General features: G+C 60.0%; 1 protein-coding gene across 1 annotated transcript; it reads left to right on the plus strand.

The window, feature by feature from the left end:
• Nucleotides 1-224: 224 nt before the first annotated feature.
• Nucleotides 225-20,520, plus strand: LOC138734899 (RNA-binding protein 10-like; the record flags this gene model as incomplete). Its single annotated transcript, XM_069882723.1, is given in 18 exon segments — nucleotides 225-287; nucleotides 2,150-2,177; nucleotides 2,343-2,409; nucleotides 2,411-2,491; nucleotides 3,443-3,631; nucleotides 4,520-4,589; nucleotides 6,674-6,747; nucleotides 8,360-8,446; nucleotides 9,331-9,391; nucleotides 10,476-10,634; nucleotides 13,614-13,774; nucleotides 16,437-16,534; nucleotides 16,662-16,743; nucleotides 17,231-17,390; nucleotides 18,717-18,781; nucleotides 18,783-18,809; nucleotides 20,351-20,371; nucleotides 20,374-20,520. Coding segments are annotated over 17 exon segments (1,566 nt in total), but the record flags the coding sequence as incomplete, so codon positions are not given.
• Between the last annotated feature and the right edge of the window lie 119 nt (nucleotides 20,521-20,639).

The raw sequence follows: 20,639 nt of genomic DNA on the forward strand, positions 1-20,639 counted from the left end.
CCTCTGCCCCTGGCAGCCAATCAGAGAGCGCGATGACACCGCCAACCAATCACAGGCGCCGCGCGGCGCGCAGGGCTTGGCCACGCCCCCTAGCGCCGCGCAGCCAATCAGAGACCAGGCTGACTCGAGGCCCCGCCCCCTCGCGCCGCACAGACCAGTGAGAAGCGCTCTCTGGGATTGATTGACAGGCGGCGGGGGGCGGGCGCGGGCGCGCGGGGCGGGCGCGGGCGCGCGGAGGCGCCGCCATTTTGCTGGGGTGGAAGCGGCGGAGGAGCCGGAGCGAGGAGGTGGGAGCCCGGCGGGGCGGGAGGGGCCGGACCTGGAGGAGAGGAGGCTTCACGGGAAGGGGGCGGGGCTTAACGGGAAGGGGCGGGGCCTACCGAGAAGGGGAGGGGCCGGGCGGGGCCCCGGGAGCGGGAGTGGGGGGTGGGGAGACGGCACCGGCGCCTCAGGAAAGGGGCGGGGCCTGTGGGAAGGGGCGGGGCTTAAGGGCCCTGGTGCTGTGATTGACGTGAGGGGGCGTGGCATGCGGGAAGGGGCGGGGCTTAAGGGCCCTGGTCCCATGATTGACGTGAGGGGGCGTGGCCTGCGGAAGGGGCGGGGCTTAAGGCTCCTGGTCCCGTGATTGGCGTGAGGGGGCGTGGCCTGTGGGAAGGGGCGGGGCTTAAGGGCACCCGAGCCGTCGATTGAATGGAGGGGCGGGGCTTATCAGCTTGGGGGCGGGGCCTCGTATGCTAATGAGGTGGGCGTGGCCCTCCCAGTCCCTCCCAGTTCATCCCAGTCCCTTCCAGTGATGCACCAGTTCATCCCAGTGCCTCCCAGTTCATCCCAGTCCCTCCCAGTTCATCCCAGTCCCTCCCAGTGATGCGCCAGTTCATCCCAGTACTTCCCAGTGCCTCCCAGTTCATCCCAGTGCCACCTCCAGTTCATCCCAGTCCCTTCTAGCGATGCGCTAGTTCATCCCAGTCCTTCCCAGTCCATCCCAGTGCCATCTCCAGTTCATCCCAGTCCCTTCTAGCGATGCGCCAGTTCATCCCAGTCCTTCCCAGTTCATCCCAGTTCATCCCAGTGCCATCTCCAGTTCATCCCAGTCCCTTCTAGCGATGCACCAGTTCATCCCAGTCCTTCCCAGTCCCTCCCAGTGATGCGCCAGTTCATCCCAGTCCTTCCCAGTTCATCCCAGTCCCTCCCAGTTCATCCCAGTCCCTCCCAGTGATGCACCAGTTCATCCCAGTCCTTCCCAGTTCATCCCAGTGCCACCTCCAGTTCATCCCAGTCCCTTCTAGCGATGCACCAGTTCATCCCAGTCCTTCCCAGTTCATCCCAGTCCTTCCCCGTTCATCCCAGTCCCTCCCAGTGATGCGCCAGTTCATCCCAGTCCTTCCCAGTGCCTCCCAGTTCATCTCAGTGCCATCTCCAGTTCATCCCAGTCCCTCCCAGTGGTGCGCCAGTTCATCCCAGTACTTCCCAGTGCCTCCCAGTTCATCCCAGTGCCACCTCCAGTTCATCCCAGTCCCTTCTAGCGATGCGCTAGTTCATCCCAGTCCTTCCCAGTCCATCCCAGTGCCATCTCCAGTTCATCCCAGTCCCTTCTAGCGATGCGCCAGTTCATCCCAGTCCTTCCCAGTTCATCCCAGTTCATCCCAGTGCCATCTCCAGTTCATCCCAGTCCCTTCTAGCGATGCACCAGTTCATCCCAGTCCTTCCCAGTTCATCCCAGTGCCATCTCCAGTTCATCCCAGTCCCTCCCAGTGATGCGCCAGTTCATCCCAGTCCTTCCCAGTCCATCCCAGTTCATCCCAGTGCCACCTCCAGTTCATCCCCGTCCCTTCTAGCGATGCGCCAGTTCATCCCAGTCCTTCCCAGTCCATCCCAGTTCATCCCAGTGCCACCTCCAGTTCATCCCAGTCCCTTCTAGCGATGCGCCAGTTCATCCCACTCCTTCCCAGTTCATCCCAGTGCCATCTCCAGTTCATCCCAGTCCCTCCCAGTTCATCCCAGTCCCTCCCAGTTCGTCCCAGTCCCTTCTCGTGATGCGCCGTTTCCTCCCAGTTCATCCCAGTTCATCCCAGTTCTCCACCAGGGCTTCCCAGTCCCTCCCAGTCCCTCCCAGTCCCTCCCAGTTCACCCAGTCCCTCTTTTCCCACAGGTACCCCCAGCATGGAGTACGAACGCAGGTGAGGGGGGGGGACACTGGGGACCTGGGGGGGGGGGCCCTGGTTGAACTGGGGGGGCCCTGGTTGAACTGGGGGGGCCCTAGTTGAACTGGGGGGGCCCTGGTTGAACTGGGAGAGGCCACTGGTTGAACTGGGAGGCACTGGGGGCTCCTCTTGTCGCTGCAGGGGGGGCCGCGGGGAGCGCAGCGGCCGCTATGGGGGGGCCCCCCCGGCGCCCCCCCCCCCCGAGGACGCCCCCCGAGCCCAGCGGGACCACGACTACCGCGACCACGACTACCGCGGCTACGGGGGCCCCCCCCCCCGCTGGCCCCCAGGTCAGAACCGGCCCCCCCCCCCCCGGGACCCCAAAACCCCCTCAAATCACCCCAAAAACTCACCCCCCCCACCCTGCCCCCCCCCAAACTGCTCCCTGAACCCCCATTTCTGCCCCCCAACTCCATCTTTTTGCCCCCTGACCCTCCATTTCTGCCCCCTGACCCCCCATTTCTGCCCCCCGACCCCCTCAAACTGCTCCCTGACCCCCCCTTTCCGCCCCCTGACCCCCCATTTCTGTCCCCAACCCCCTCAAACTGCTCCCTGACCCCCCTTTCTGCCCCCTGACCCCCCATTTCTGCCCCCGACCCCCTCAAACTGCTCCCTGACCCCCCTTTCTGCCCCCTGACCCCCCATTTCTACCCCCTGACCCCCCCAAACTGCTCCCTGACCCCCCTTTCTGCCCCCTGACCCCCCATTTCTGCCCCCGACCCCCTCAAACTGCTCCCTGACCCCCCCTTTCTGCCCCCTGACCCCCCATTTCTGCCCCCGACCCCCTCAAACTGCTCCCTGACCCCCCTTTCTGCCCCCTGACCCCCCATTTCTGCCCCCTGCCCCCCCCCAAACTGCCCCCTGACCCCCCTTTCTGCCCCCCAACTCCCTCTTTTTTGCCCCTGACCCCCCATTTCTACCCCTTGATCCCCCCAAACTGCCCCCTGACCCCCCCTTTCTGCCTCCAAACCCCCTTTTTCTGCCTCCTGACCCCCCAAACTGCCCCTTGACCCCCCTTTCTGCCCCCCAACTCCCTGTTTTTACCCCCTGACCCCCCATTTCTACCCCTTGACCCCCCCAAACTGCCCCCTGACCCCCCTTTCTGCCTCCAAACCCCCTTTTTCTGCCTCCTGACCCCCCAAACTGCCCCTTGACCCCCCTTTCTGCCCCCCAACTCCCTCTTTTTGCCCCCCTGACCCCCATTTCTGCCCCCCGACCCCCCCTTTCTGCCCCCCCCGCAGGCCCCCTACGAGGGCTCGGAGCCCCCCCGCAAGCGGGAGGTGACGTCGGCGGCCGCCTCCTCGTTGCCCTTCGGGGCCGACGGCGACTACCGGGACCAGGATTACCGGCCCGAGGCCGGCGACGAGGAGCCGCGGGCCAGCACCATCGTCATGCTGCGCATGCTGCCGCCCGCCGCCACCGAGAGCGACGTGAGCCACCCCGCGGCTAGCACGGGCCCTCGGGGGCTAGCACGGGCCCTCGGGGGCTAGCACAGGCCCTCTGGGCTAGCACAGGCTCTCTGCGGCTAGCACAGGCCCTCGGGGGCTAGCACAGGCCCTCTGGGGCTAGCACAGGCCCTCTGGGCTAGCACAGGCCCTCTTGGGGCTAGCACAGGCCCTCTGGGGCTAGCACAGGCTCTCTGGGGCTAGCACAGGCCCTCTGGGGCTAGCACAGGCTCTCTGGGGCTAGCACAGGCCCTCTGGGCTAGCACAGGCCCTCTTGGGGCTAGCACAGACCCCTCTTGGGGCTAGCACAGGGCCTCTTGGGGCTAGCACAGGCCCTCTGGGCTAGCACAGGCCCTCTTGGGGCTAGCATAGGCTCTCTTGGGGCTAGCATAGGCTCTCTTGGGGCTAGCACAGGCCCTCTGGGCTAGCACAGGCTCTCTGGGGCTAGCACAGGCTCTCTGGGGCTAGCACAGGCCCCCTTGGCCAAGCCACGCCCCCTCCCCTTAAGCCACGCCCCCTCCCCGTAGTCCATTCATTCTAGGCCACGCCCCTTATTCTTTAGGCCACGCCCCCTCCATAAGCTCATCTCAGCTCATTGCACTTAGGCCACGCCCCCTCGCTTAGGCCACGCCCCCTCTCGCTTAGGCCACGCCCCCTCGCTTAGGCCACGCCCCCCGCCTGCCTGGGCCTCCCCTAGGTTCCCTTTAGCTGCTGTCAGGGGAGGGTCTCGGGGGGGTCCCCAGCCCCTGGGTGGCCCCCCCAGATGTTTGGGGCCCCCCCAGATGTTTAGGGCCCCCACCAGGTGTTTGGGGGGCCCCCCAGATGTTGAGGCCCCCCCCCAAGATGTTTTTTTCTCCTCCTCCCCCCCCCCAGATCCGGGCGCAGCTGCAGGCGCAGGGGGTGCAGCCCCGCGAGGTCCGGCTGATGCGCAACAAATCCTCCGGTGAGCACAGCACCCAAGGGTGCTGGATCCCACCCCCAGGGGCACCCGAGGGTGCGGGGTCCCTCCCAAGGGCGCTAAATCCCACCCCCCGGGGCACCCGAGGGCGCTGGGTTGTTCTTCAGAGGCACCCGAGGGTGCTAATTCCACTCTCAGAGGGCACCCAGGGCTGTCGCGTGGAATTTAGGGGGCACCCAGGGGTGCTGGAACCCCTCCCAGGGGCACCCAGGGGTGCTGATTCCATCCTCAGGGGCACCCGGGGGTGCCGGTCTCTTCCTTAGGGGCACCCAGGGGTGCTGATCCCTTCCCCAGGAGCACCCAGGGGTGCTTATTCCGTCCCCAGGGGCACCCAGGGGTGCTGGTCCCAGCTCTAGGAGCACCCAGGGGTGCTGGTCCCTTCCCCAGGAGCACCCAGGGGTGCTGACTCCGTCCCCAGGAGCACCCAGGGGTGTCCCAGGAGCACCCAGGGGTGCTGGTTCCATCCCCAGGGGCACCCAGGGGTGCCGGTCCCAGCTCTAGGAGCACCCAGGGGTGCTGATCCCTCTCCCAGGGGCACCCAGGGGTGCCGCTCTTGTCCCTAGGGAGCACCCAGGGGTGCCCATCTCCCTCTCAAGGGGCACCCAGGGGTGCCAAACCCACACCCGGCAGCACCCAGGGGTGCTGGTCCCTTTCCCCAGGAGCACCCAGGGGTGCTGATCCCATTCCTAGGGGGCACCCAGGGGTGCTGGTTCCATCCTCAGGGGCACCCAGGGGTGCTGATCCCACTTCTAGGAGCACCCAGGGGTGCTGGCTCCATCCCCAAGAGCACCCAGGGGTGCTGATTCCATCCCCAGGAGCACCCAGGGGTGCTGATCCCAGCTCTAGGGGCACCCAGGGGTGCTGGCTCCATCCCCAAGAGCACCCAGGGGTGCTGATTCCTTCCCCAGGAGCACCCAGGGGTGCTGGTCCCAGTTCTAGGGGGCACCCAGGGGTGCTGGTCCCAACTCTAGGAGCACCCAGGGGTGCTGGTCTCAGCTCTAGGGGCACCCGGGGGTGCTGGCTCCATCCCCAGGAGCACCCCCCAGGGGTGCTGGTCTCAGCTCTAGGAGCACCCAGGGGTGCTGATCCCAGTTCTAGGGGCACCCAGGGGTGCTGGCTCCATCCCCAAGAGCACCCAGGGGTGCTGATTCCTTCCCCAGGAGCACTCAGGGGTGCTGGTCCCAGTTCTAGGGGCACCCAGGGGTGCTGGTCCCAGCTCTAGGAGCACTCAGGGGTGCTGATCCCAGTTCTAGGAGCACCCAGGGGTGCTGATCCCAGCTCTAGGAGCACCCAGGGGTGCTGGTCCTAGCTCTTGGGGCACCCAGGGGTGCTGGTCCCAGCTCTAGGAGCACCCAGAGGTGCTGGTCTCAGCTCTAGGAGCACCCAGGGGTGCTGGTCCCAGTTCTAGGAGCACCCAGGGGTGCTGATCCCGTTCCTAGGGGGCACCCAGGGGTGCTGATCCCACTTCTAGGGGCACCCAGGGGTGCTGATCCCACTTCTAGGGGGCACCCAGGGGTGCTGGTCTCAGCTCTAGGAGCCCCCAGGGGTGCTGATCCCACTTCTAGGGGCACCCAGGGGTGCTGGTCCCAGTTCTAGGGGCACCCAGGGGTGCTGATCCCAGTTCTAGGGGCACCCAGGGGTGCTGGTCCCAGTTCTAGGAGCACCCAGGGGTGCTGATCCCACTTCTAGGGGCACCCAGGGGTCCCCATCTTATCCCCAGGAGCACCCAGGGGTGCTGGTTCTGTCCCAGAGGGTCCCTGAAGCACCCGGCGGGGGTGGGTGGGGGGGATCAAAACCAGTTTGGAAGGCGTCCCAGTAGCACCCAGGGGTGCCCAGTATCCCCCAGTAACACTGGAGGGGGCCCAGTACCCCCAGTATCCCCTATGGGTTCCCAGCACCCCCAGTATCCCCAGTATCCTCCATGGGTTCCCAGTATCCCCTATGGGTTCCCAGTATCCCCCGTGGGTTCCCAGTACCCCCAGTCTCCCCCGTGGTGGGTTCCCAGTATCCCCCGTGGGTTCCCAGTCTCCCCAGTCTCCCCAGTAGCCCCGTCGGGTGCTGTTCCCCAGGTCAGAGTCGCGGTTTCGCCTTCGTCGAGTTCCAGCGCGTGGAGGAGGCGGCGCGGTGGATGGCGGCCAACCAGGTACTGGTTATACTGGTTATACTGGTTATACTGGGCTCCACTGGGCTCCACTGGGCTCCACTGGGCTCTACTCCTCTCTACAGGCCTCCACTGGGCGCTACTGGTGTGTACTGGGCACCACTGGTGTGTACTGGTGCCTGTTAGGCAGCACCGGTGCTTACTGGTTTTTACTGGTGTGTACTGGTGCGTATTTATTAGGCAGTACTGGTGTTTACTGGTTTGTACTGGTGCGTTCTGGCTTTTATTGCCTTTTACTGGTCTTTACTGGTTTTTAGGAAGCGATTCTGGGAAGTAGAGAGTTGTACTGGGCTGTACTGGTGCGTACTGGGCTGTACTGGGCAGTGCTAGCGTGTACTGGGATCTGTTTTTTAAGCAGTACTGGTTTTTACTGGTTTTTATTGGGCTTTACTGGTTTTTACTGGTTTCTAATAAATAATCCCAGTATGTGCTGGGCTGTACTGGTTTATATAGGGAAGTACTGGGCTGTACTGGACTATACTGGGATGTACTGGTATCTATTTATTAGGCAGTGCTGGTGCTTACTGGTTTGTACTGGTGCATACTGGTCTTAATTGGTGTGTACTGGTGTTTACTGGTTTTTAATAAGTGGTTGTGGTGCATACTGGGTTATACTGGTCCCTACAGAGAGGTACTGGGTTGTACTGGTCTCTACTGGGCTGTACTGGTGGATACGGGATGGGATCGGGTCTTACTGGTCTGGACTGGGAGTGACTGGGAGCGACTGGGGTGGCCTCAGCGGTGCTGGTTTCTACTGGTTTGTACTGGTTTATACTGGGGGGTCTGATTTTTTGAGGTTCGCTAGTTGTTCCTGGGAGGTACTGGGAGCTACTGGTCTATACTGGTCTGGACTGGTTTGTAGTAGCCTGTAGTGGTTTATATTGGTTTATACTGGTTTGTGCTCATGTATATTGGTTTATACTGGTTTGTACTGGGAGCACTGGGTGCCTCCCATTTATTCTGCTTTATACTGGGCTGCACTGGTTTATACTGGGAGGCGCCGCCTTCCTCCTCCCCCCGAGTCCCGGCCCTCGTGCGAGCCCTGGGGGGGGGGGGTCTGAGCCCTCGTGCGAGGCCTCGTGCCTCCTCGTGCAAGCCCTGGGTGCCCCCGCTCCCCTCCTCGTGCAAACCCTCGTGCGAGCCCTCGTGTGAGCCCTCGTGCGAGGCCTCATGCCTCCTCATGCGAGCCCTGGGTGCCCCCGCTCCCCTCCTCGTGCAAACCCTCGTGCGAGGCCTCGTGCCTCCTCATGCGAGCCCTGGGTGCCCCCGCTCCCCTCCTCGTGCAAACCCTCGTGCGAGCCCTCGTGCGAGGCCTCGTGCCTCCTCGTGCGAGCCCTGGGTGCCCCCGCTCCCCCCCTCGTGCGAGCCCTCGTGCCGGGGCTGCGTGAGGGGGTTCAGAGCCCTCGTGCGAGCCCTCGTGCCTCCTCGTGCGAGGGCCCCGTGAGCCCTGGGTGCCCCTGGTGTGTCCCCCCCCCCACCCTCATGCGAGCCCCGATGCCCCTCGGTTCGAGCCCCCCCCCCCGGTTCGGGGCCCGGGCGAGGGGTTGCGAGCCCCTCGTGCGAGCCCCTCGTGCGAGCCCCTCGTGCCCCGCAGGCGGGGCTGGTGCTGCTGGGGCAGCGAGTGTCCTTGCACTACAGTGACCCCAAACCCAAGAGCAACGAGGACTGGCTCTGCGGGAAGGTGCCGGGGGGCTGGGGGGGGCACCTGGGGGGCTGGGGGGGGCACTTGGGGGGCTGGGGGGGGCTTGGAGGGGGAGTTGGGGGGCTGGGGGGGCACCTGGGGGGCTGGGGGGGCACTTGGGGGGCTGGGGGGCATTAAGGGGGAGTTGGGGGGCACTTGGGGGGCTGGGGGGGGCTTGGAGGGGGAGTTGGGGGGCACCTGGGGGGCACTTGGGGGGCTGGGGGGGCTTGGAGGGGGAGTTGGGGGGCACTTGGGGGGCATTAAGGGGGAGTTGGGGGGCACTTGGGGGGCTGGGGGGTGCTTGGAGGGGGAGTTGAGGGGCACCTGAGGGGCTGGGGGGGCACTTGGGGGGCTGGGGGGGGCTTGGAGGGGGAGTTGGGGGGCACTTGGGGGGCTGGGGGGGCTTAGAGGGGGTGTGGAGGGGGAGTTGGGGGGCACCTGGAGGGCTGGGGGGGCACTTGGGGGGCTGGGGGGGCTTGGAGGGGGAGTTGGGGGGCACCTGGGGGGCTGGGGGGGGCACTGGGGGGGCTTGGAGGGGGAGTTGGGGGGCACCTGGGGGGCTGGGGGGGCACTTGGGGGGCTGGGGGGGCAGCTGGGGGGCTGTGGGGGGCTTGGAGGGGGAGTTGGGGGGCACTTGGGGGGCTGGGGGGGCAGCTGGGGGGCACTTGGGGGGCTGGGGGGGCACCTCGGGGGCACTTGGGGGTCTGGGGGGGCTTGGAGGGGGAGTTGGGGGGCATTTAGGGGGGTGGAGGGGGAGTTGGGGGGCACTTGGGGGGCTGGGGAGGACTTTGGGGGGGCGCTTGGGGGGCACAGAGGGACCTTTGGGGCGGGGGGGGGTCCCCACTGCTGCTTTTGGGGTGAAACTCTCGGGTTTTGGGGCTCAGTGCGGGGTCCAGAACTTCAAACGGCGCGAAAAATGCTTCAAGTGCGGAGTCCCCAAAGCTGGTGAGTGACCCCCAAACCCCCAAATCCCTCCGTTTCACCCCAAAATTACCCCCGGGGGACCCAAAATCCCTCCTTTTCACCCCAAAATCCCTCCTTTTCACCCCAAAATCCCTCCGTTTCACCCCAAAATCCCCCCGAGGAACCCAAAATCCTTCTTTTTCACCCCAAAATCACACCCGGGGGACCCAAAATCTCTCTATTTCACCCCAAAATCACCCTGGGGGACCCAAAATCCCTCCGTTTCACCCCAAAATCCCCTCCAGGGGACCCAAAATCCCTCCGTTTCACCCCAAAATCCCCCCGAGGACCCAAAATTCCTCCATTTCATCCCAAAATCACCCCGGGGGACCCCAAAATCCCTCCTTTTCACCCCAAAATCACCCTGGGAGACCCAAAATCCCTCCTTTTCACCCCAAAATTCCCCTGGGGGGACCCGAAATCTCTCCGTTTCACCCCAAAATCACCCCGAGGAACCCAAAATCCCTCCTTTTCACCCCAAAATTCCCCTGGGGGGACCCAAAATCCCTCCTTTTCACCCCAAAATTCCCCTGGGGGGACCCAAAATCCCTCATTTTCACCCTAAAATCACCCTGGGGGACCCAAAATCCCTCTTTTTCACCCCAAAATCCCTCATTTTCACCCCAAACCACCTAATATTGGCGTTTGGCCACCAAATTTTGGGGTTCAACCACCAGATTTTGGGGTCCAGGTGCCACATTTTGGGGTTCTACCTCCCAATTTGGGGCCAAATCCTCTGATTTTGGGGTCCAACCACCAATTTTGGGGTCCGAGCCCCACATTTTGGGGTTGAACCACCTGATTTTGGGGTTCAACCCCGCAATCTTGAGCTCCAACCGTCAAATTCGGGGTTCAATGACGTGATTTTGGGGTTCAACCACCAAATTATGAGGTCCAACCCCCCAATTTTGGGGTCCAACCACCAGATTTTGGGGTCCAATCCCCAGATTTTGGGGTCCAGCCCCCCCGATTTGGGGTTCTCCACCCTCTTTAGGGGCTGAACCCCCAGATTTTTGGGGGTTTCTCCTGACCTGGGGGTGGGGGGGTTGTTTTTTTTGGGGTGCAGAAGCCGAGCAGCGAGGTCCCGGGGGGCCCCGAGCGGAGCTGGTGCCGGGGGGGGGCGCGGGGCTCCTCCCCCTCCCCCAGTCCTACACCCCCAATTTGGGGGGGACCCCGGGGGGACCCCAAGGTGGCAGCGAACCCGGAGCTGAAAACGCCAACGACAGTGAGTTTGGGGGGCAAAAAAAGGGGGTTCGGGGGGGGCCTGGGGGGGGCAAAAGGGGATTTGGGGGAGTCTGGGGGGGTAAATGGAGATTTGGGGGTGTCCTGGGGGGGTTAAAGGGGGTTTGGGGGGGTCCGGGGGGGGTAAAAGGGGATTTGGGGGGGTCTTGGGGGGGTAAAAGGGGGTTTGGGGGGGTCCTGGGTGGGTAAAAGGGGGTGTGGGGGGGTAAAAGGGGGTTTGGGGGGGTCCAGGGGGGGTAAAAGGGGATTTGGGGGGGTAAAAGGGGGTTTGGGGGGGTCTGGGGGGGGTAAAAGGGGGTTTGGGGGGGTCCTGGGTGGGTAAAAGGGGGTGTGGGGGGGTAAAAGGGGGTTTGGGGGGGTCCAGGGGGGGTAAAAGGGGATTTGGGGGGGTAAAAGGGGATTTGGGGGGGTAAAAGGGGGTTTGGGGGAGTCTGGGGGGGGTAAAAGAGGATTTGGGGGGGCCCTGGGGGATTAAAAGGGGATTTGGGGGGGTCCTGGGGGGGTAAAAGGGGGTTTGGGGGGGTAAAAGGGGGTTTGGGGGGGTCCGGGGTGGGTAAAAGGGGGTTGGGGGGGTCCTGGAGGGGTAAAAGGGGGTTTGGGGGGGGTAAAAATGGGGAATTTGAGGGGGGTAAATGGGGATTTTAGGGCTCAACCACCAGGTTTTGGGGTTCGACCACGAGATTTTGAGGCTCAACCCCCAAATTTTGGGGTCTAACCACTAGATTTTGAGGTTCAACCACCAAATCTTGGAGCTCGAGCACTAAATTTGAGGTTCAACCACCAGATTTTGGGTTTCACCCACCAGATTTTGGGTTTCAACCTCCAAATTTTGAGGTTCAGCTGCGAGATTTGAGGTTCAAGCACCAAATTTTGGGTTTCAACCACCAGATTTTGGGTTCCAACCACCAGATTTGAGGTTCAACCTCCAAATTTGAGGTTTAACTACCAGGTTTTGGGTTTCAACCACCCAATTTTGTGTTTCAACCACCAGATTTTGGGTTCCAACCACCCAGTTTTGGGTTTCAACCACCAGATTTTGGGTTCCAACCACCAGATTTGAGGTTCAACCTCCAAATTTTGGGTTTTGACCACCAGATTTGAGGTTCAACCTCCAAATTTTGGGTTTAAACCACCAGATTTTGGGTTTCAACCACCAAATTTTGGGTTTCAACCACCCAATTTTGGGTTCCAACCACCAAATTTTGGGTTTCACCCACCAGATTTGAGGTTCAATCTCCAAATTTTGGGGTCCAACCACCCAATTTTGGGTTCCAACCACCAAATTTTGGGTTTCAACCACCAGATTTGAGGTTCAACCAACAAATTTTGGGGTCCAACCACCCAATTTTGGGTTCCAACCACCTAATTTTAGGTTTCAACCGCCAAATTTTGGGTTTCAACCACCAGATTTTGGGTTTCAACCACCAAATTTTGGGTTCCAACCGCTGGATTTGAAGTTCAACCACCAAATTTGAGGTTTAACTGCCAGACTTGGGGTTTCAACCACCAGATTTTGGGTTTCAATCACCAAATTTGACGTTCAACCACCAAATTTTGGGTTTCAACCACCAGATTTTGGGTTTCAACCTCCAAATTTTGAGGTTCAGCTGCGAGATTTGAGGTTCAAGCACCAAATTTTGGGTTTCAACCACCAGATTTTGGGTTCCAACCACCCAATTTTGGGTTCCAACCACCCAATTTTAGGTTTCAACCACCAGATTTTGGGTTTCAACCACCAGATTTGAAGTTCAACCACCAAATTTGAGGTTTAACTACCAGGTTTTGGGTTTCAACCACCAAATTTTGGGTTCCAACCACCCAATTTTGGGTTTCAACCACCAAATTTTGGGTTTCAACCACCAGATCTGAGGTTCAACCACCAAATTTTGGGTTTCAACCACCAGATTTGAGGTTCAATCTCCAAATTTTGGGTTTCAACCCCCAGATTTTGGGTTCCAACCACCAGGTTTTGGGTTCCAACCACAAGATTTGAGGTTCAACCTCCAAATTTTGGGTTTCAACGACCAGATTTTGGGTTTCAACCACCAAATTTGAGGTTCAACCACCAAATTTTGGGTTTCAACCACCAGATTTTGGGTTCCAACCGCCCAACTTTGGGTTCCAACCAGAATATTTGAGATTCAGCCACTAGATTTTGGGTTCCAATCACCAAATTTGAGGTTCAACCACCAGATTTTGGGTTTCAACCACCCAATTTTGTGTTTCAACCACCAAATTTTGGGTTTCAACCACCAAATTTTGGGTTTCAACCACCAAATTTGAGGTTCAACCACCAAATTTTGGGTTTTAACCACCCAATTTTGGGTTCCAACCACCAGATTTGAGGTTCAACCTCCAAATTTGACGTTCGACCACCAGATTTTGGGGTTCAACCTCCGCATTTTGGGTTTCAACCACCAGATTAGAGGTTTAACTACCAGTTTTTGGGTTTCAACCACCAGATTTGAGGTTCAACCACGCAATTTTGGGGTTCAACCACCCAATTTAGGGTTTCAACCACCAAATTTGAGTATTAACTACCATGTTTTGGGTTTCAACCACCAAATTCGAGGTTCAACCACCAGATTTGAGGTTCAACCACCAGATTTGAGGTTCAACCACCAAATCTTGGGTTTCAACCGCCAAATTTTGAGGTTCAACCACCAAATTTGAGGTTTAACTACTAGATTTTGGGTTCCAACCACCCAATTTTGGGGTTCAACCACCAGATTTGAGGTTCAACCATGAGATTTGAGGTTCAACCCCCAGATTTTGGGTTCCAACCACGAAATTTTGGGTTCCAACCACTAGATTTTGAGGTTCCACCGCCCCATTTTGCAGCTTGACCTCCGCATCACCGCTTGAACCCCCAAACTTCGACCTTCCACCCCCGAATTTTGACTTCTCGCTCCCGAATCTTGGGGTCCCACCCCCCTGACCCCCCTTTTTTTGCCCCCCGCAGCCATCATCCTGCGCAACCTGCACCCTCAGAGCAGCCTCGAGTCCATCCTGGCGGCGCTCGCCCCCTTCGCCGCCCTCTCGGCCGCCAACGTCCGCGTCATCAAGGACCGACAGACGCAGCTCAACCGCGGCTTCGCCTTCGTCCAGCTCGCCACCATCGTGGTGGGTCACCCCGACTCCGCGGGGACCCCGAAACCCGCTCCCCGCGCCCCAAAACGGCTCCCGGCTCCCTTTCTGGCTCCTCAGGTTCCTTCAGAAGGTCCTTCTCGGGGTCTCCAGCTCCTTTTTGGGGTCTCCAGATCCTTTTTGGGGTCTCCAGGTTCTTTTTGGGGGTCTCCAGATCCTTTTTGAGGGTCTCCAGCTCCTTTTTGGGGTCTCCAGGTCCTTTTTGGGGGTCTCCAGATCCTTTTTGGGGGTCTCTAGGTCCTTTTTGGGGTCTCCAGGTCCTTTTTGAGGGTCTCCAGATCCTTTTTGAGGGTCTCCAGGTCCTTTTTGGGGTCTCCAGGTCCTTTTTGGGGTGCTCTTGGTCCTTTTTGGGGTCCCCTTGGTCCTTTTTTTGGGGTCCTGGGGTGGATTTTGAGTCCTTTTGGTCCTTTTTTGGTCCCCTTGGTCCTTTTTGGAGCCCCTGGGTGATTCTGGGGGTCCCCCAGGTCCTTTTTGGGGTTTCCTTGGTCCTTTTTGGGGGTCTCCAGCTTCTTTTTGGAGTCTCGAGCTCCATTTTGGGGGTCTCCAGGTCCTTTTTGGGGTCTCCAGGTTCTTTTTGAGGGTCTCCAGGTCCTTTTTGGGGTCTCCAGATCCTTTTTGAGGGTCTCCAGGTCCTTTTTGAGGGTCTCCAGATCCTTTTTGGGGTGCTCTTGGTCCTTTTTGGGGTCCCCTTGGTCCTTTTTTTGGGGTCCTGGGGTGGATTTTGAGTCCTTTTGGTCCTTTTTAGGTCCCCTTGGTCCTTTTTGGAGCCCCCGGGTGTTTCTGGGGGTCCCCCAGGTCCTTTTTGGGGTCTCCAGGTCCTTTTTGGGGGTCTCCAGGTTCTTTTTGGGGGTCTCCAGCTCCTTTTTGGGGTCTCCAGCTCCATTTTGGGGGTCTCCAGCTCCTTTTTGGGGTCTCCAGGTCCTTTTTGAGGGTCTCCAGGTCCTTTTTGGGGTCTCCAGGTCCTTTTTGGGGTGCTCTTGGTCCTTTTTGGGGTCTCCTTGGTCCTTTTTTTGGGGTCCTGGGGTGGATTTTGAGTCCTCTTGGTCCTTTTTAGGTCCCCTTGGTCCTTTTTGGAGCCCCTGGGTGATTCTGGGGGTCCCCCAGGTCCTTTTTGGGGTTTCCTTGGTCCTTTTTGGGGGTCTCCAGCTCCTTTTTGGAGTCTCGAGCTCCATTTTGGGGGTCTCCAGGTCCTTTTTGGGGTCTCCAGGTTCTTTTTGAGGGTCTCCAGGTCCTTTTTGGGGGTCTCCAGGTCCTTTTTGAGGGTCTCCAGGTCCTTTTTGGGGTCTCCAGCTCCTTTTTGGGTCTCCAGGTCCTTTTTGGGGTCCCCTTGGTCCTTTTTTTGGGGTCCTGGGGTGGATTTTGAGTCCTTTTGGTCCTTTTTAGGTCTCCTTGGTCCTTTTTGGAGCCCCTGGGTGATTCTGGGGGTCCCCCTGGTCCTTTTTGGGGGTCTCCAGGTCCTTTTTGGGGGTCTCCAGCTCCTTTTTGGAGTCTCGAGCTCCATTTTGGGGGTCTCCAGGTCCTTTTTGGGGGTCTCCAGGTTCTTTTTGAGGGTCTCCAGGTCCTTTTTGGGGTCTCCAGGTCCTTTTTGGGGGCTCCAGATCCTTTTTGAGGGTCTCCAGCTCCATTTTGGGGGTCTCCAGCTCCTTTTTGGGGTCTCCAGGTCCTTTTTGGGGGCTCCAGGTCCTTTTGGGTCCCCTTGGTCCTTTTTTGGGGTCCTGGGGTGGATTTTGAGTCCTTTTGGTCCTTTTTAGGTTCCCTTGGTCATTTTTGGAGTCCCCGGCTGTTTCTGGGGTCCCCCAGGTCCTTTTTGGGTTTCCTTGGTCCTTTTCGGGGGTCTCCAGCTCCTTTTTGGGTCTCCAGGTCCTTTTTGGGGGTCTCCAGGTTCTTTTTGGGGGTCTCCAGGTCCTTTTTGGGGGTCTCCAGGTCCTTTTTGGGGTCCTCTTGGTCCTTTTTGAGCTCTTCTTGGTCGTTTTCAGTGATCTCGGGGTGGATTTTGAGTCCTCTTGGTCCTTTTTGGGGTCCCCTTGGTCCCTTTGGGGTCCCCATAGTCCCTTTTGGGGTCCCCTTGGTCCTTTTTTTGGGTCCTGGGGTGGATTTTGAGTCCTCTTGGTCCTTCTTAGGTCCCCTTGGTCCTTTTTGGTGTTTCTGGGGGTCCCCCAGGTCCTTTTTGGGGTCCCCTTGATCCTTTTTGCTGCCCCCTGGGTGGTTTTGGGGTCTCCTGGGTCCATTTTTAGGGTCCTCAGGTCCCTTTTTGGGTCCCCTTGGTCCTTTTTTGGAGCCCCTGGGTGTTTTTGGGGGTCCCTCAGCCCCTTTTTGGAGCCCTCAGGTGCCTTTTTGAGTCCTCTAGTTCCTTTTTTGGAGCCCCTGGGTGTTTTGGGGTCCCTTCAGCCCTTTTTGGGGTCCCCGGGTCCATTTCTGAGTTCCCTGCACCCCTTTTTGGTCCTTATTCTCCTTTTTTTTGACCCCCCTGGTTGCTTTCGGGTCCCGCTGGGTCCGTTTTTACGCCCCTGCGCCCCTTTCGTCGTCCCTTCTTTCCGCTTTTTGAGCCCCCGGGGTCCGTTTTGCGGGGTCCCCGCGTCCCTTCTGGGCTCCCCCGGGGTCCGTTTTTGGGGTCCCCCTCACCCCTCACCCCCCTCAGGAGGCGTCTCAGCTGCTCCAGATGCTGCAGGCGCTGCAGCCGCCGCTTCACATCGATGGGAAAAGCATCAACGTCGAGTTCGCTAAAGGCTCCAAGCGGTGAGGCCACGCCCCCTCGGCTCAGGCCACGCCCCCCTCGGCTCAGGCCACGCCCCCCTCGGCTCAAGCCACGCCCCAAACCTTAAGCCACGCCCCCAGACCCTAAACCCCGCCCCTTTTCCCATAGGGAGGGGCAGGGGGCGGGGCCAGGGGAGGGTCCCCCCGCGCCAGCGCCGCCTCCGTCGCCTCCACGCCATCGCCGCCGCCCAGTGGGCCCTGTCGCAGGTTTGGGGGGGGCCCGGCGGGGGGGGTGTTGGGGGTCAGTGGGGGGGCTTGGAAGGGGAGTTGGGGGTCAGGGAGGGACTTTGGGGGGGGGCTTGGGGGTCGAGGGGGCTTGGGAGGGGAGGTGGGGGGGCACTTAGGGGGCGCTTGGGGTCGGGGGGGCTTGGAGGGGGAGTTGGGGGGCACTTGGGGGTCCGGGAGGGACTTTAGGGGGGTCTTGGGGGTCGGGGGGTCTTGGAGGGGGAGTTGGGGAGGAGGGTTTTATGAATGGAGCGTGGGAATTTATGAATGGGGAAGTTATGAATGAAGGGGTTTTTATCAATGGGGGAGTTATCGATGGGGGTTTTATGAATGAATGAGGGGAGTTATCAATGGAACGGGGGGGTTATCAGTGGAATAGAGGGTTTTATCAATGGAATGGGGGGGTTATCAATAGAGGGGGGGGTTTCTGATCCCCCTCTCTTCCCTCCCCAGGCTGCTCCGGGCTCGGAGCCCTCGTGGGGGGGCGCTGAGGACCCCCCCGCGGATTTCGGCTCCTTCTACCAAGCGAGGAGGCTCTGGGGGGGCCCCCCCCTGCCCCCCGGGCCCCCCCTGGCCCCGAGCGGCCCCCCCAAGGCCGACGGTGCCGCCCCCGGTGAGGGGGGGGGTTATAGAGGAGGGGGGTCCCTATGAACTAGGGGGGGTCCCTATGGATTTTGGGGGGGTCCCTATGGATTTGGGGGTGGTTCTATGGAAGGAGGGGCCCTATGGATGGGGGTCTATGGATTTGGGGGGTCCCTATGGATTGGGGGGGGGTCTTTATGGAATGGGGAGCCCGCCCCTATGAACTAGGGGGGGTCCCTATGGATTTTGGGGGGGGTCCCTATGGATTGGGGGGGTCTCTATGGAATGGGGACCCCCCCTATGAACTAGGGGGGGTCCCTATGGATTTGGGGGGGAGCCTATATGGTTTGGGGGGGCCTGTATGGATTTGGGGGGAGCCTATATGGTTTGGGGGGGGGTCCCTATGGATTTGAGGGGTCCCTATGGATTTGGGGGGTCCCTATGGATTCGGGGGGGGTCCCTACGGATTGGGGGGGCCGCTATAGATTTTGGGGTCCCCTCTATCATCCCCCCCAGGTGCGGAGGAGAGCCGGGGGGTGCCGGGTTTGGAGCCTCCGGGGGGGTCGGGGGGCGTGGGGGGGGGGCGGCTCCTTCTCTCGCGCCCCCCCCGGGGGGAGCCCCTACGCCCCCCAATCCGGGGACCCCCCCTCCAGCAACAACCCCCCCAGCCAGGTGAGTGAACCCCAAAATATAAGGGGGACCCCAAAAAGTGGGGGGGGACCCCAAAAAAGGGGGGGGGGCAGAGATTTGGACCCCAAAAATGGGGGGGGAGGGTAAAAAAAAGGGGGTCTCCCTAATGGATTTGGGGTGCTGCCCCCCCCCCCAGAGCTACGCGGGGCCCCCCAAGACTGAGCCCCCCAGCGCTGCCCCCCCCGCGGCCCCCCCCCACGGCGACCCCCGGCACCGACCCCTACGGGCAGTTCCGTGAGTTTTGGGGGGGGGGGCTTGGGGGGGGGGGGAGGAAATTTGGGGTACGGGGGGGGGTCTAGGGGGCTGGGGGGGGGGCGGTTTGGGGGGGCTGGGGGGGGTCTGGGGGGTGGGGGGGCAGTTTGGGGGGGGCTGGGGGGTGGGGGGGCAGTTTAGGGGGATCTATGGGGTAGGGGGGGCAGTTTGGGGGGGTCTGTGGGGTGGGGGGGGCAGTTTAGGGGGGTCTATGGGGTGGGGGGGGCAGTTTTGGGGGGGTCTGTGGGGTGGGGGGGCAGTTTTGGGGGGTCTATGGGGTGGGGGGGCAGTTTAGGGGGGTCTATGGGGTGGGGGGGGCGGTTTTTGGGGGGGTCTATGGGGTGAGGGGGGGTCAGAGGATTTTGGGGTCCCCCCTGACCCCCCCCCTTTCTGCCCCCCCCCCCCCCCCCCCCAGCTGTTCCCGATGTCTCCACTTATCAATATGACGAGACCTCCGGCTACTACTACGACCCCCTCACGGGGGCTCTATTACGACCCCCACTCCCAGGTGAGAAGGATTTTTGGGGTGAAAAACAGGAATTTTGGGTCCGGTCCCCCCCCCCCTTCAGGCAAAAAAAAAATTCCGAAAAAACGGCGATTTTGGGGCTTAAAAACGGCTCAAAACGCGTTTTGGGGCGAAAAAAAGTGAGATTTGGGGCAGCGAACGGGGCCGTTTGGGTGCTGGGGGGGGGGGAATCGGGGCCCCTTCCCCGAATTAAAGGAAAATTTGGGTTGAAAAAGTGGGAAATCGGTCCAAAAAGTGCAATTTTGGTGCTGAAAACGGTGTTTTAAGGCTAAAAAGATTTTTTGGGGTGAAACTCGCAGATTTAGGTTAAAAAGGGTCAATTTGGGAGGAAAAAGAGACATTTTGGGGTTGAAAAGGGGCGTTTTGGGGGTCAAGGGGGTCCGTTTTGGGTCGAAAAGGAAGAGTTTTGGGTGCAGGGGTCGGTCTTGGGGGTGAAAAGCGTCAGTTTGGGGGTGAAAAGGTCAATTTTGGGGTGAAATGCATCAATTTTGGGGTGAAATGTGCTAATTTTGGGGTGCAACGTGTCAATTTGGGGCTGAATTCATTCAATTTTGGGGTGAAAGGTGTCGATTTGGGGGCTGAATTCATCAATTTTGGGGTGAAATCAGTCAATTTTGGGGTAAAATGCATCGATTTTGGGGTGAAATGAATCAATTTTGGGGTGAAATGCATCGATTTGGGGGTGAAATCAGTCAATTTTGGGGTGAAATGCATCGATTTTGGGGTGAGTGCGTCAATTTTGGGGTGAAATGCACCAATTTTGGGGTGAAACGCATCAATTTTGGGGTGAAATGTGCTAATTTTGGGGTGCAACATGTCAATTTTGGGCTGAATTCGTCAATTTTGGGGTGAAAGGTGTCGATTTGGGGCTGAATGCATCAATTTTGGGGTAAAACGCATCAATTTTGGGGGTTGAAAAGGTCACTTTTGGAGTGAAATGCATCAATTTTGGGGTGAAATGCATCAATTTTGGGGTTAAATGTGCTAATTTTGGGGTGAGAACGTGTCAATTTGGGGCTGAATGCATCAATTTTGGGGTAAAACGCATCAATTTTGGGGTGAGTGCATCAATTTTGGAGTAAAATGCATCCATTTTGGGGTAAAAGATGCTAATTTTGGGGTGAATTGTGCTAATTTCGCGCTGAACTCATCAATTTTGGGGTGAAACGCCTCGATTTGGGGCTGAATGCCCTCAATTTTGGGGCTGAATGCATCAATTTTGGGGTGAAACGCCTCGATTTGGGGCTGAATGCCTCAATTTTGGGGTGAAACGCCTCGATTTGGGGCTGAATGCCTCAATTCTGGGGTGAAACGCGCTAATTTTGGGGTGCAACGTGCTAATTTTGGGGTGCGTCGTGCTGATTTTGTGCTGAATCCATCAACTTTGGAGCGAAACGTGCTAATTTTGAGGGGAAAGGTGGCAATTTCGGGGTGAGGGGGGTCCCGTTGGGGTCCGGATTTCGGGGTGCTCCCCCTCCATGACCCCCCCCCCCCCTCCTCCCTTTCTCCCCCCCCCCCCCCAGTACTACTACGAGGCGGGGGGCGGGGGCGGTTCCTCTACTGGGACGGGGAGCGTCGCACGTACCTCCCGGCGCCCCCCGCGCCCCCCACGGGGCCCCCCGCGCCCCCCAACAACCCCCCCAAGGAGCACAAGGACAAGAAGGAGAAGCACAAGACCAAGACCGCCCAGCAGGTCAGACCCCCCCCCCCCCCCCAAAAAAAAAAAGCCCCCCCGGAGCCGCCCCCCCCCGATCCCACCCCCAAAATCTGGGGGGGCTCCCGGCCCCTCTCAGCCCCGTGGGAACCCCCAGG

This window comes from Phaenicophaeus curvirostris, unplaced genomic scaffold (assembly GCF_032191515.1).
Source record: "Phaenicophaeus curvirostris isolate KB17595 unplaced genomic scaffold, BPBGC_Pcur_1.0 scaffold_299, whole genome shotgun sequence".
NCBI lineage: Eukaryota > Metazoa > Chordata > Aves > Cuculiformes > Cuculidae > Phaenicophaeus > Phaenicophaeus curvirostris.